Source organism: Biomphalaria glabrata, chromosome 18, assembly GCF_947242115.1.
Source record: "Biomphalaria glabrata chromosome 18, xgBioGlab47.1, whole genome shotgun sequence".
In the NCBI taxonomy this organism is placed as follows: domain Eukaryota; kingdom Metazoa; phylum Mollusca; class Gastropoda; family Planorbidae; genus Biomphalaria; species Biomphalaria glabrata.
In genome coordinates, this window is record NC_074728.1 from 22681550 (window position 1) to 22695197 (window position 13648).

At 37.0% G+C, this 13648-nt stretch overlaps 1 protein-coding gene across 2 annotated transcripts in view; it reads left to right on the forward strand.

The window, feature by feature from the left end:
- Window positions 1-13648, forward strand: part of LOC106055530 (uncharacterized) — a 50671-nt gene that overhangs the window by 6043 nt on the left and 30980 nt on the right. For both annotated transcript variants that reach the window (XM_056016605.1, XM_056016606.1), the window contains 8 exons: window positions 1704-1847; window positions 2645-2703; window positions 4647-4769; window positions 7044-7231; window positions 9270-9454; window positions 10307-10411; window positions 11873-12053; window positions 12867-12963. In XM_056016605.1, the coding sequence (XP_055872580.1) occupies window positions 1704-1847; window positions 2645-2703; window positions 4647-4769; window positions 7044-7231; window positions 9270-9454; window positions 10307-10411; window positions 11873-12053; window positions 12867-12963 (1082 nt within the window). The remainder of the gene's footprint in view (window positions 1-1703; window positions 1848-2644; window positions 2704-4646; window positions 4770-7043; window positions 7232-9269; window positions 9455-10306; window positions 10412-11872; window positions 12054-12866; window positions 12964-13648) is intronic.

A 13648-nucleotide genomic window follows, 5' to 3' on the forward strand; every position in this document is an offset into this window, starting at 1 on the left:
AAATCACCCCTGGGCATGTGTTCATCCTTCATGCAGGATAGGTACAATGCACAGCACAGGTTTTGAACAATAAGTAGTGTCTTGATACTGTCCACATTGGCTTACAGTTGAACATTGTGGGTAGTCTAGCCATCATGTGCCTTTTATAAAGCACAGGCATCTTTGAATGAGGTGTTTAAAAGCCTTAGATGCTTCCTATAGAATACACAGCACAGGTGTTGAACAATAAGTAGTGTCTTGATACTGTCCACACTGGCCTACTGTTGAACATGGTGGGTAGTCTAGCCATCAAGTGGAGGCACGCTGGCTGAGCGTTATAGCGGCTTGGCTTCCGAACGGGAGGTCCTGGGTTGGTTGTTGTGCTGGCCACATGACACCCTCGTTAACTGCAGGTCACAGAAACAGATGACCTTTACATAATCTACCCTATAGATCGCTATTTTTTGGAAGTTAAGGGTTAGTCCCGGTTAGACCAAAATAAATCAGCACAAAAAATGTGTTGAAAGCAAGCTGGAGCTGGTGTCTTGTTATCCTTATAAAAACCAATGTTCTTTCCCTCACATTAGGCCTACCAATTCAAACATTTCTGGAGGGTGTTCATCATAAATAATTTTAGCTCTTTCCCTTGCAAAGTCTTGTAGTGAAAAGTTTGGGTTCCAACAGAAGCTATCTGTATATATAATTCTCTTTGTGGCCCAATCATGCAGGACACCACAATGAAAAAATCATGGACAGATAACTATTTTATTTCTGCATTCAGGCTAGAGTTACCCCACGTTAACTTTCACGGTAACAGAGAGCGAAGCTCAGAATAAAAAGGAGTGTATGCTACACCGTGGGTCGGCTCGTAATTTATATTTGTTCAGTTAATTTACCTGAAATTAACTCCTGATGGTAGCATTACCAACACTTAACATTATAACAAGTTTTAAAGTTCCCCTTTCAGACCTTGGGATCTATAGGTTAGATGATATACTGGTCATTTGCTACTTTGGCCAAGGGTTATTAAGCAGGGTGTCATGTAGCCAGCACAACAACCATCTGCCTTTGCCTTTCCCCAACTAATGTTAGTCAAGCACCCATTAGAGTTGGGTGGACTCAGGGGCGCCCTAAAAATCCTGAAATTCAAAATCCCAGTTTTCACAGAGATTTGAACCCAGGATCCCAGGTTCAGAAGCTAAGCTCTTCATCATCATCATCATCAAACTCCATTTGAGTGAGGGCTTGAGAGGCTTAAATCCTCTCTTGCAAAAGCCCTGGACAGAAACCCTGCAGTCTTGCGTAGTGCATAAATGTCGCCATACAGGTCGAAAATTTTTAGTTTCCCAGACCTGTCGAGATGGAGATCAGCAAGTCTGGGGCAGTCAAACAGAATATGAGGCACGGTTTCCTCCTCGTCCCCGCAGTGGGGGCACCGTGAATTGAAATTTGGCCATAGCTGTGAGAAATATGAGCCAACAGGACAATGGCCTGTCCTGCACTGTGCTAAAATAGCTTGCTCAGGCCTGGACAGCCTCCACCACGGGGAAGTGAGGTCAGGGCGCCTCATTCGCTCCCAGACTCCACGTGCTTTTTGGGAATTGTCCCAGCACTCAAACCACTTTTCCATTTCTGTTTTTTTTTAAAATTATAGCCAGAGCTCTTAACCACTCAGCCACTGTGCCCATTCACTTTACATTAACCTATTTACAATTCTTTTTTAGCCAGAATCCTTCCATTCAAGTTATAACACAGGTATCCAATATTGTCATTATACATTTAAAAACAGACTATCCTCATAGCCTGCACATAAACTATATGGGGAAAAAATTTAAAAATGGTGATCAACTAAAGATTGATTTAAACGAGTAAGTATTATTCATTCTTTTTTACATTTCTTTCCTTATCTCTATCCCTCTATCTTATTCTCTTTCTTCCTCTCTCTCTCTCTCTTCTTATCTTATCTTATTAAATACAGACATTACTTCAAAAAAGAGTATGATTACATCCTAGGCGTGTTTCTAGGTAAATCTAGTCATGCATGTTAACCGATAACTTAAATTCTGTCAAATCATTGGTTTTCCTGGCTGACTCATTCAACCCATTCCATGCTGTAATAGCACTAGGGAAGAAGGAGCATTTGTACATTTACATATGGATCGAGGAATGTGCTTTTACCTCTGTGTTATTTTTATTAGGTTTTGTTTTTGTATTTGAAGATTATGGTTCAGTGTTTTATGTATAATTGCTACTTTTAAGTCTTCTCTCCTAAAGGCTATCTAAATTTAGTGATTTTACTAAAGGTGTGATCTACTTAAGGCATATCTTCTTTAAGCTTGTACATTTACTATATAAAACAAAATTAACTAATTGATTACTAATTGGTTAATTTTTTACTAATTCATGTGTTGTCATTGACAAAGAATAATTGTGCAAAGTTTTAATTGATCTGACAATGAGGAGTGAAAGAAATTATGTGTAAAAAATTCTACTTAGACAGTGTGAGTTTTGTAAAAAAAAATGTTGGTTTCCAAAATTAATAGAAATAAGTTGTTTAATTATTAATTTTTCTGTATGAGATAACATTGTATTAATATTGTTGGACTAAATTTAAAAAGAAATCACAAACCTTAAAGTTTTTTTTTTTTTGGTTCTTCACTTCAAGAAATGAATCCTTTGATTTCTCCGAGTGCCATGATCACAACTATTATGGAAGCATGTCTGGTAAGAGGTTCATTTCTTTATTTCATATGCATTTCTTGAGATCAGTAAATTAGAATTGTAAGACAACAGGGCAGTACAATTAAATTATGTTTATATGTGTTAAAAAGCAAACAATAAGGCTAGTCTCCGAGTCCAAAGATTAATGAAGAATGCAGTATTTCCTGTGGCTATGCAGCCTCTGCTGTGACCTCCATATTTTGCCACATCCAGGGCAAGTATAACCATTGTCCGCCAGTGGTCGATTAAGATTTTCTTTTTGCCATCTGCTTCTGTCCACGGCAGCAGATTTTGTTTTGGTCTCAACTGTGTATCTCGAGGCCTTTGTGATTGACCTCCAGCTGTCTCTTTCTAAGGCTGCATTCAACCAGTTGCTCTCTTCTATGTCAGGCAAGGCAAGTTGATGCCTCAGCTGTTCTTTAAAGCGTTTCCATGGGGCACCTCTGTTACGTCGACCAAAAAAGCCTATTTGGCATACATTCGTTTCCTGTACTGCCCAGCGTATCTGTTGGACCATAAGGAGTCCCTCATCAGGTGAGAGTTTGGCGGAATAAATCTCTCCACCTGCCTACAAAAAATCAATGTCTACCAAGCGGTGGTTCTCTCAACCCTTCAATATGGGTCTGAGTCATGGGTATTATACAGAAAGCAACTAAGACTTCTTGAGCGCTTTCACCAAAGATGCTTGCTGTCCATCATAGAGATATGGTGGCAAGACCACACTACAAACAGTGATGTTCTAGCAAATGCAGGTGTGGAAAAAGCAAACTATTGATGCATATATACAGGTCCAATTAAAGTGAATTAAATGTTTTGAGGACAAATGCTTTTATGCATAAAGATCTCCACCAGTTTGTATCATGATTCTTGACCCCCCAGTATCTCTTCTTGATTGAGGTAGAATAAGTATGACCATTGCATTTTTCTACACTGTTTTGAGATGATATATATTTAGATTTGAAAGCTAAATCAATTTCAGTCTTTCTGGATTTGAGAGATGCCTGTCCATCTGTTATAATTGAATGAAATGTACCTAGTTGGTGAAAGTGGTTGCTCCTCCATTATTTCACAGAAGTGGACTCATGTTCTGTGGGTGTTGCTAGCCTGGGTTCTTTCTTAATGATTTTATTCGCTTCAACTAAAATATTCATACCAAATTTATGAATGCAAATTTCAAGTGATTAAGATGTCCACCGGCAATTTTAAGGCCTTAATTCCCTGTCCTGGTAGAAATAGCGGGATTTATTTGAGGATTGAAATTTACCCTGCACTCATGGAAATCCGTCTTGCCTTGCCAAAAGAAAGGAGAAACATGTAATGGCAACATAATACCCTTGGACGCCCAGTGGCTGAGCGGTAAAGCGCATAGCTTCTTAACTGGGATCCCGGGCTCGAATACTGGTGAAGACTAGGATTTTTAATTTCAGGATCTTTGGTTGCCTCTGATGTCCTTTACATCATCTGCCCTATAGATCACAAGGTCTGAAAGGGGCGCTTTTATGATCTCCTTGTAGCAGTTAAAAGAGAAACTGGTAACTTAATACATCTTGAAAACATCTTTATGTCATGATGGGAGCTGCACTCTTTTTTTAAAACTTATCCTGTTTAATATAGTAACTTCTAAAATGTGTTTGGATTGATTAACATTCATTTAGAATTAGTGGTAAAATAAGGCAGCGTCTTAAAGTCCTAAATTGAAGTGATCAATAGCTACATAGCTACATATACCCAGCAATTACCTATATATTTTGCTACATCTGAAGTCAAAAAAGTGAGCTTAAGGTTATTATATATATATTTAAGCATTGTCTATGATTCCAAAGATAAAATATAAGTGCAGTATTTCTCAAGCCAATACAGTTGAGAACAAAAAATACACATACACAAAAACCCAAGATAAAAGCCGATATATTATTGGATGAGCGTTTTTTTTTTCTTTCTTAAAGGCACCTACATCCGTGGAGAGGAACCTATTGGTATTATCTCTGGCAGCTGTCGCTCTGGTGTTGAGTTTATCTACTGTTACGAGGAGAGAATTGGTGATGTGAAATCCTCTGATATTTTGACTGGTACGTTGTTTTTCTTTTTTCAAATTACTTCAAACTAAAATAAAAAATTGAGAACGTGTGCAAAAATAAAGATAATAGAATGGGCTTTTTGCCCCTCGTTTTGATAGTCATGGCTATGTCAAGATAATAATGTCCATGCTTTGACATTACCCAAGAAATTTTATCTATGGATACCTTTGCTTTGTGCCTCCTTTATTCTGTCATATAATTCTTATCCTTTATAATACAGACACAGACGTTACTTCAAAAAGAAGATAATTACATCCTACGCGTCATGCAATTGTTTGTTGATAAATGTCTCATAGTTTGTCGTAGAAAAATCTTTTATTTACATCCGAAATTCACAAAAGACCTCACCATCTAAAAAATATTTTTAAAAAGTTTATGCATCTCTGATCATAAAAATAAAGAACGTTGAGAAATGGCTTTTACTATTCTCCCCTAATTTTTCACTTTCTAGTATCTTCCTCGAGATAAATATAGGAATAAAAAGGGAAGATAAGTAGGATCTAGGCAGTTATTTGAAAGTGAATTTATCTTAACTATTTCCTTTAGTGTATCAATAAATCTGATGCTATAAAATTGGATAGTAAATTTGGGGGTTACTGTTCATTCATATTTTATATTGTGTTTAAACTAGTTCTAGAGATTTGTTTTATCGTCTTTATTAAATGACAAGTATTTTTTTTACTTTAGAATAAGGCTTGAGTTAAAATCCTGAATGAGCTCTGATCATAAAACAAAAAGTTCAGAAATATCACGCATTTGGTGAGCGCCTAAATGCTGTATGGAAACCTCCCAGATACCCCGTTCCCCCGACTGGTCCACAAAAGAGTAGTCATACAATGCTAGTCATGCTAGTATCATTTCGCAGTATTGAAGAGTTCCACCTTTTCATCTGTTGTACTAAAAAAGTAAAAAGGGAAGATGATGTTCACAGTTATTGAGCTGGGTGTCATGTGGTGAGCACAATGACCAACCGCCTTTACATTCCCAAACTTAAGTAAGGTACCCCAAAAAATATGTGGACTCATTCCCAGTCTTCACAGAGATTTGAACCCAAGACCCCAGGTTTGGAAGCCAATTGCTATCATGTCATATTGTTAGCATTTCTTTTCGGCTTTAATATAACTTGGATTAAGTTAATGTTAATACATCTTGTAACTGCATAAAGCTTTCCAAACTATATATGAAAAAAAAATGATGAGTTGTATTTACATTTTACTGGAAAGCTAACATTATTCTTCAGAATTCTCTGTTGTTTTATCATGATGTAAGTGTTGTAGATTACACAGGGACCTTCTATGCAAAAGATATGTGGGAAACTCAAAGCTGTCTTTTTTTAAAGTGTAAAAAAAATTATTATATGTTTATATCCATACCCATGGAGGGCTCTGGCCTGCTTCAACACATCCCTCCATTCAGATCTCTCCTGGGCCTTTCGTCTCCACGCCCAAATCTCAAGCTGTTGCAGATCTGCCTCCACATCATCAATCCATCACATTCGGGGTCTGCCTTTGGGTCGCCTGCCTTTTGGTTTTTTCCTGTATACAATTTTCGCTCCTCTGTTATCTTACATTCTTTCAACTTGAACTGCCCAACAAAGTCTGTTCTTTTTTTTATTTCAGTCACTATAAGTGGGTATTCATATAATTGATATATCTCATGGTCAGTGCGTGTCCTCTGACCTGTTTCATATTGTATAGCACCATAGATTTTCCTAAGAATTTTTTGTTCCCAAGTATTTAGTATATTTTCGGTTTTCTTAGTCAGTGTCCAGGTCTCACTTGCATACATTGCTGGTCTTTTTATGGTTTTCTATATTATTTTCTTGGTTTTCCTTGATATTGTTTTGCCCTTAATAAATGATGGGTTCTATAAAATGCTCTGTTGCCTCCTGCTATTCTTTCCTTTGTTTCTGTTAGTAGGTCATTTTTTAAATCAATTGTACATCCTAGATATTTGAACGTTTGGGCATTTTCAAATTTGTGGTCTTTGATTTTAATATATTGTCCCTCTGTTTGATTGTCTCTTGTGATTGCGATGTACTTGGTTTTACTGTCATTGACCTCAAGTCCTGCTGGTCAAGATACTTATTCTAGTTGTGTATGTTATATAAAATACATATCTTATAAATACTTCTGAAGTCTGTACCCCAGAGTTGCCATTTGTGGGAATCCTCCAGAGCAACTGATTATAAGTGACTGTCCTTGTCCTATCATGTTTATAATTTGTAATGTAACTGAAGTAATTTTTTTTTTTAAATTCCTGCAGAGATGCTTTTGCCCATTCATTCTCTGGGCAGGGAGTTTGTATTGTTTGCAATGCCATCCAGGGGGACAACCAACATGTTTATGGTGACTGCAAGATATGATGACACAAAATTGACAATCTACTCTGAGAATACTGGCAAGGATGAGTACAGGAAAGAGAGCATTCCTAAGGCTAACAGTACACTCAGGGTAAGAGTCTCAAGTAGTACAGAGACTAGGGGGCCAACTGCATTTAGATAACAAGAAAAAGAAAAAAAATAATACTTAAAAAAAACACAAAGTTTATCTAAGGAAAAAACCCAGCTAATTACTGTCATTTATCTGAAGATGGCAGGGTTTAGCTCCCCTCTTCTAGATAAAACAAAATTTTGATTGATTCATGTATTGTTCTTGATTACAAATAATTGTGCAAAATTTCAACTTGATCTGAGAATTGGAAGTGGGAGAAAAAAGGGACAAAATGTAATTAGGAGATTTAATCCATATATACATCCACATCTCTCATAAAGTAGCATTTATTCCCCTTTTTTCAATATCAAACTGTCAAAATAATTAATCACCAATATTTAATTAACTAATTGGTTAATTTTGTTGATTGATTCATCTCTTATCAGGTAAAATAGGTAATTATGCAAGGTTTTAACTTGATCTGAGATTGGGAAGTGGGAGAAAAAACATGTTCAAACTTTTTACCAGACTGACAGAGTGAGTTGATAGAAGCTTTGTAATATAAAGCTAGCAGAGAGTCATAATTTCGCATGATTCTTATATATAGGTTTTGGACATTCCTTCATAAGTGAAGATAGTCCTAGCCTTAAACTAAGATTGCTGTTTGTAATATAAAGCTAGCAGAGTCATAATTTCGCATGTTTCTTATATATAGGTTTTGGACATTCCTTCATAAGTGAAGATAGTCCTAGCCTTAAACTAAGATTGCAGTAGAATCATAGATGATGATAAGCAAAGTGCACACCGCATGACCAAGTAGTAATCAGAATCATGTCATTTAATCAATAGGAAGTTTAAGCTGCTGGTTGAAGTCTTTTCTGTTTCAACAAAACAATGTTTAGCCAACCCTGGCTATTGGTCAGCTGATCTTTGTAGTCTCTACACTAAAACTAATGCTTCCTCCATTTGTTTTGCTAGTTTAACATGTATTGGGTGTTCCTTCAGATTGGAAGATTGCCACTTCCTAGCTGAAACATCCCACAGGACAGTGGAGGATGGCTGTGGGCAGCTTTTGAGCCCTGGACCATCAAGACTACAGTCCATAGTGTTTACAAGATGACCAGGCAGCCGTCCTGTCCTAAACATTACGTTCTAGTTTATTTCTAAATAAGTATATCCCTAATAATAGTAGCCTTGTACATTTACAATAGCAAGCAATCAATGTTTAGATGCAGTCTCAAGTACACTGAAGGTGTAGCAAACTATGAGTCTAACTGAAAAGTAATAGTTAGATGCAGTCTCAGGTAGCCAGCAATGACAAACTGAAAAGTAATAGTTAGATGCAGTCTCAGGTAGCCAGCAATGACAAACTGAAAAGTAATATTTAGATGCAGTCTCAGGTAGCCAGCAAAGTCTTACTGAAAAGTAATATTTAGATGCAGTCTCAAGTATAGTGAAAGTTTGAGTGTGATGAACTTTGATACTATATTGCTAATCTTGTTTCCGTTACTTTGCAACAATTTATGTCTAAGGAGACAGTCACCACTGACAAGACCATTTTTTTTTTTCAAATATTGTATCTTATTACATTAAAACAGTCAAGCAGTATTTTTTGGCTTAGTGTGTTTCCAAGCTGCACTATTGGAAATCACACAGGACTTATTTATAAAATGATAGTTGCATGTGAAATCTCATCTCATCTCTGCCTGTGGTCCTGTCTGGGGGCATAGGCCACCAACCAACTTTCTCTAGGTGTTTTGGTTCTGGGAGAGCTTCTCCAACTGTCCCCTTGTCTTACCCATCTGCTTGGCATCTGCTTTCAAATCACCTGGCCATCCCTTCTTCTTCTTTCCTTGGGGGTTCCAGGTTAGGGCTTGCCTTGTTATGTTGAATGCAGTCTTGCGAAGGGTGTGACCTATCCATCTTCATTGTCTCTGATGGATATATCTGGACATTCCATGTACTGATGGTGATGTTTGTCCTGTTAGTAGCTGTTAGAGAGGATGGTCTTTGGCCTGTCGACTTTAGATCAATGTCACCCCTTTTTGTTTGTTTACAGTTGAATCTCTTGCGGCTGGCCAGTTACAGTTTAATCACAGATAAAGCTGTACAAGTGATTGCTGTTCAGCGGTCACCATGTTTTAATACATCGTCATTTGTAATGTACACGTGGGAGGATCTTGGAGACCCCAGCTTGAGTGTGGTGGTGCCCAACGAGCTTTTCTACTATGTGTATATGTGGGGGTAAGTAGAGAATCTCAAATTTAGAAATTAGAACATGGACAGAGGCCATCTGCAGTCACATTAGCGTTTCCCGACAAATGGGCAGAGACAATCTGCAGTACGCATTAGCATTTCCTGACAAACGGTCAGACGCCATCTGCAGTACGCATTAGCATTTCCTGACAAACGGTCAGACGCCATCTGCAGTACGCATTAGCATTTCCTGACAAACGGTCAGACGCCATCTGCAGTACACATTAGCATTTCCTGACAAACGGTCAGACGCCATCTGCAGTACGCATTAGCATTTCCTGACAAACGGTCAGAGGCCATCTGCAGTACGCATTAGCATTTCCTGACAAATGGAAAGAGATCATCTGCAGTACACATTAGCATTTCCTGACAAATGGTCAGAGGCCATCTGCAGTACACATTAGCATTTCCTGACAAATGGTCAGAGGTCATCTGCAGTACACATTAGCATTTCCTGACAAATGGAAAGAGATTATCCGTAGTACACATTAGCATTTCCTGACAAATGGAAAGAGATTATCTGTATGTAGTACACATTAGCATTTCCTGACAAATGGAAAGAGATTATCCGTAGTACACATTAGCATTTCTTGACAAATGTCAGAGGTCATCTGCAGTACACTCATATCCTAATACATGAAAAAAAGGCATCTGACTTACTTAACTTGTGTATCTTTTTTTTTTTTTTAATTCCTGTTTCTCAATATGGTAACCCTTGCTTTTCACTGCTTCTACAAGCAACTTGCAGCATAAGATATTATTATTTATTGTGTTCTTTAATGAACTGTACAATTACACTTGATACATTTCCATCTCACCTTTTTTTTTTTTTTTTTTCAGCACTCCAAAATTTGGCATCGGAGTTCAGTTCTTTGTCGCCATAATCATCAGAGTTCAGCACAAGAAGAAAATTTTTCTCAACGATCGAAACGTTCCATTAACAGAGTAGGTCCAAGTGCGACACACACAAAGTTCAAAGTGCGGCACACATAAGTTCAATGTTAGGGTCACAGATTTTATTCCTGATGTACACATTCTTGGCGTTGCTGCATTCCTTGTTTGTAGAGATTGCGAGTCCTCCTCCTTTTGACTTCCCACTATTAATTGCTCCGTCTGCTCTATAAACGTGAAATTTATCGAGATCTACAGAAGAGTCGGGTATCGTCGCGAAATAGATGACTACTGTCAATCAGAACAATAACAGAGAGATACTAAAACTCGTTCGCACATCACTCGGTCAGACTATATCAACGCCACTCGTAGATCAGGACACATGAATAGGACCAAGATGTGTAGTCGCTGAATGAACTTTCTATGTCGTGTCTGTTGTATTTATGTGTATGTTTCTGTTGTGTTGTCTTTATATGAGAAAAAGAGTCCTTGTAATCACAACACATTTCCATAAGGATCAATAAAGCAGTCTTAGTCTTAGTCGTAGGTTGAAATAGTATGCATATGTGTGTGCGTGTGGTTGCCAAGGCGTTTATCGTTTTATCAAATTTTCCTATTTACCCTGCTGAAATATGATGAAAGTCTATCGTTGGGCCATTCACATGCCAATCTAATTATAGACTTAGGACAGCAAACGTATATGACTTTACTTTTTTATCCTCATTGGTGTCTTGATTATATATCTTCATTATTTTGACATAATTCATAAATTTTAACTTATAACCATAAAATATAGAGCGAAACAATGTCATGAAACAAATATAAAATTTCCTGACTACATACAAAAAAGTATTTGAAGTTTAATCATAACAGGGTAGTGAAACACAAATGAGCATAATGAATAATTCCATCAGAATGTGGAAAATAATTACGGAGAGAAAGAGTTAATATTGACTTTGTCATTTGCGAGACTGTAATGTTTAGTTGTGTTTATGTCATTGTAAAAAAAAAAAAAAAAAAAAAAAAAAAAAAAAAAAAAAAGTAAAGTTCCCCTTTCAGACCTTGTGGTCTATAGGGCAGATGATGTTAAGGTCATCTGTTTCTGTGGCATACGGTTAAGAAGGGTGCCATGTGGCCAGCACAACGACCAACCGCCTTTACTTTTCCCCAACTAATATCAGTTACCCATAAGAGCTGGGTGGACTCAGAGGAGCCCAAAGATCCCGGAATTAAAATCCCAGTCTTCACCAGGATTCGAACCCAGGACCTCCGGTTTGGAAGCCAAGCGCTTTACGGTTCAGCCATCGCTCCTCCCTTAATGTCATTGTGCACTTTCTAAATAGATATTATGCTGCATTTTTTTATTGAATGTCGATAGTTCTTAATCTTGTCTTGAGGTCCGTGCCATTCTATCATTGTAATTTTGCTTGATTCTAATTTGAAAGTATTCCCATGTCGCCGAAGTTTTGTTTGTGTTGTTGTATTTTTAAAGCACTGGTATGTATTTCTCAACAGCTTTAAATGGGACTCTGTGGGAAGGCGGCACCGGTGGGACATTGGTGAACTTTCAGTCCACGATGGCTACAACCAGCTGAATGTGGAAAAGAACTACTACTTTGGCTGCTATGTCTATGCTCTTGGAAATGACTATGCCTACATGAGGCCAGGGGGTGCCATAGTGGCCCCATTATATGATGTAACGTAACTTTATTTTACATATATCATATGATCATATATAATGATTTATGTAAGCTTTCTACCTTACCCACGTTCCATTTTTTCTTTGATAAGAAAGGATCCATGAATGTTCCCAGGTATTGATCAATATTTTTTAGCTCGGATGATTCTATAAGGTGTGTTGACGCTTAATCCCATATGTATCCAAATGAAGAATATTTAAAAATTCAGGACTTTGCAAAAATCTATTTTGATATAAAGGTTGCCAGACATTTGCAGTTGGTTGTAAAGTTCTTGTGTTGGCCTTTTGTAAAACACCCATATGAACATGTCAGACAGAAATATAAGAGATCTACATTGCACTAACATGTGCCCATCTAAAAAATCTTGTTAATAATAGAAAGAAATCAGATTCAATTTCTTATTTTGTTTTTGCCATACCTTTTTTTGCACAGAGTGCTCAGCAAAAATGGTTTATTCTTAGCATTAACTCTTTCTCTCCTAACTGACGATACCAGCGTTGATTCATCCAGAATGTGGTAAATAATTATGGAGAGAAAGAGTTAATTCCGGCATTAGAATATTTATTTTGGAGACAACAGATCAGTTTGTATCTGATGTGGAAAAATATGCAGGCTGCAACTGGGTTTGCATAGTTATGTGAAACACTGCGCTCATCCTTAATCTTCTGAATTGAAGGTGTATTCGTTATATATGTTTTTAGTTAGTATTTACTTAATCTTATGCATATAGTGTCAAAAACGCTGATTACACACCCTTTCTTATAAACTTTCACATGTTTTTTAATATCTTAAAATGTTATATTGTATAGCCAGATTGTATAAGAACAATGGCGTCTATGAAGATTAACGACCTACTTGATAATGATTGTGATGGGAAAGTGGATGAGGAGAAAGAAGACGGCAAAGGTTCGTACGCGTTTGTTAAATAGTAATTCAAAAGCACAAACCAGGAAAGTTAATTAGTTGTAAAAAATGTTTGTAAAATGTTTGACATGTTTCGGATGTTCCTTCAGAGTTGAAGATAGTTTACTTCCTAGTCCAAACCTCCCACAGGACGACGGGAAATGGGAGCAGGCAGGATTTGAACCATCAATAAATCCGAACGACAGTCCAGCGCGCAAACCTCACGACCAGGCAGCCATCCCAATTAGTGTTCAGATGATGTTGTGTTATATCTTTGACCTAGAGGACTCTTTTTGTATGTGGATATATTAAATTAAAACTTATTGTAATTGGGTGAAATTTTGAACAGTAAAAGAAATGTAAAAATAAATTTTAATATTAAAAAAAAATATTGACATATTGAAAAAAAAAAAGGATGAAACAAAAGAACAGGAAGAAATTAAACACTGAACTATATAGACAATGAGAGTTTACTAGAGAGAAACCAAAATGTTAATTACAACTTCGAAAGCGAAAAGAAAAATGTTCTTTTGTTCACTAGTGGAGTTTCTAGGTCTTAGGTTCATGTGAATCAACAAGGCTCGTTTATTGGGGCATAAACAAGGTTAAAATAACAAAGATTGAACACAGTGCAGTACAAAAAAAATAAAACATAATCAGAGCAAACCAATTGTACCATAGCACACAA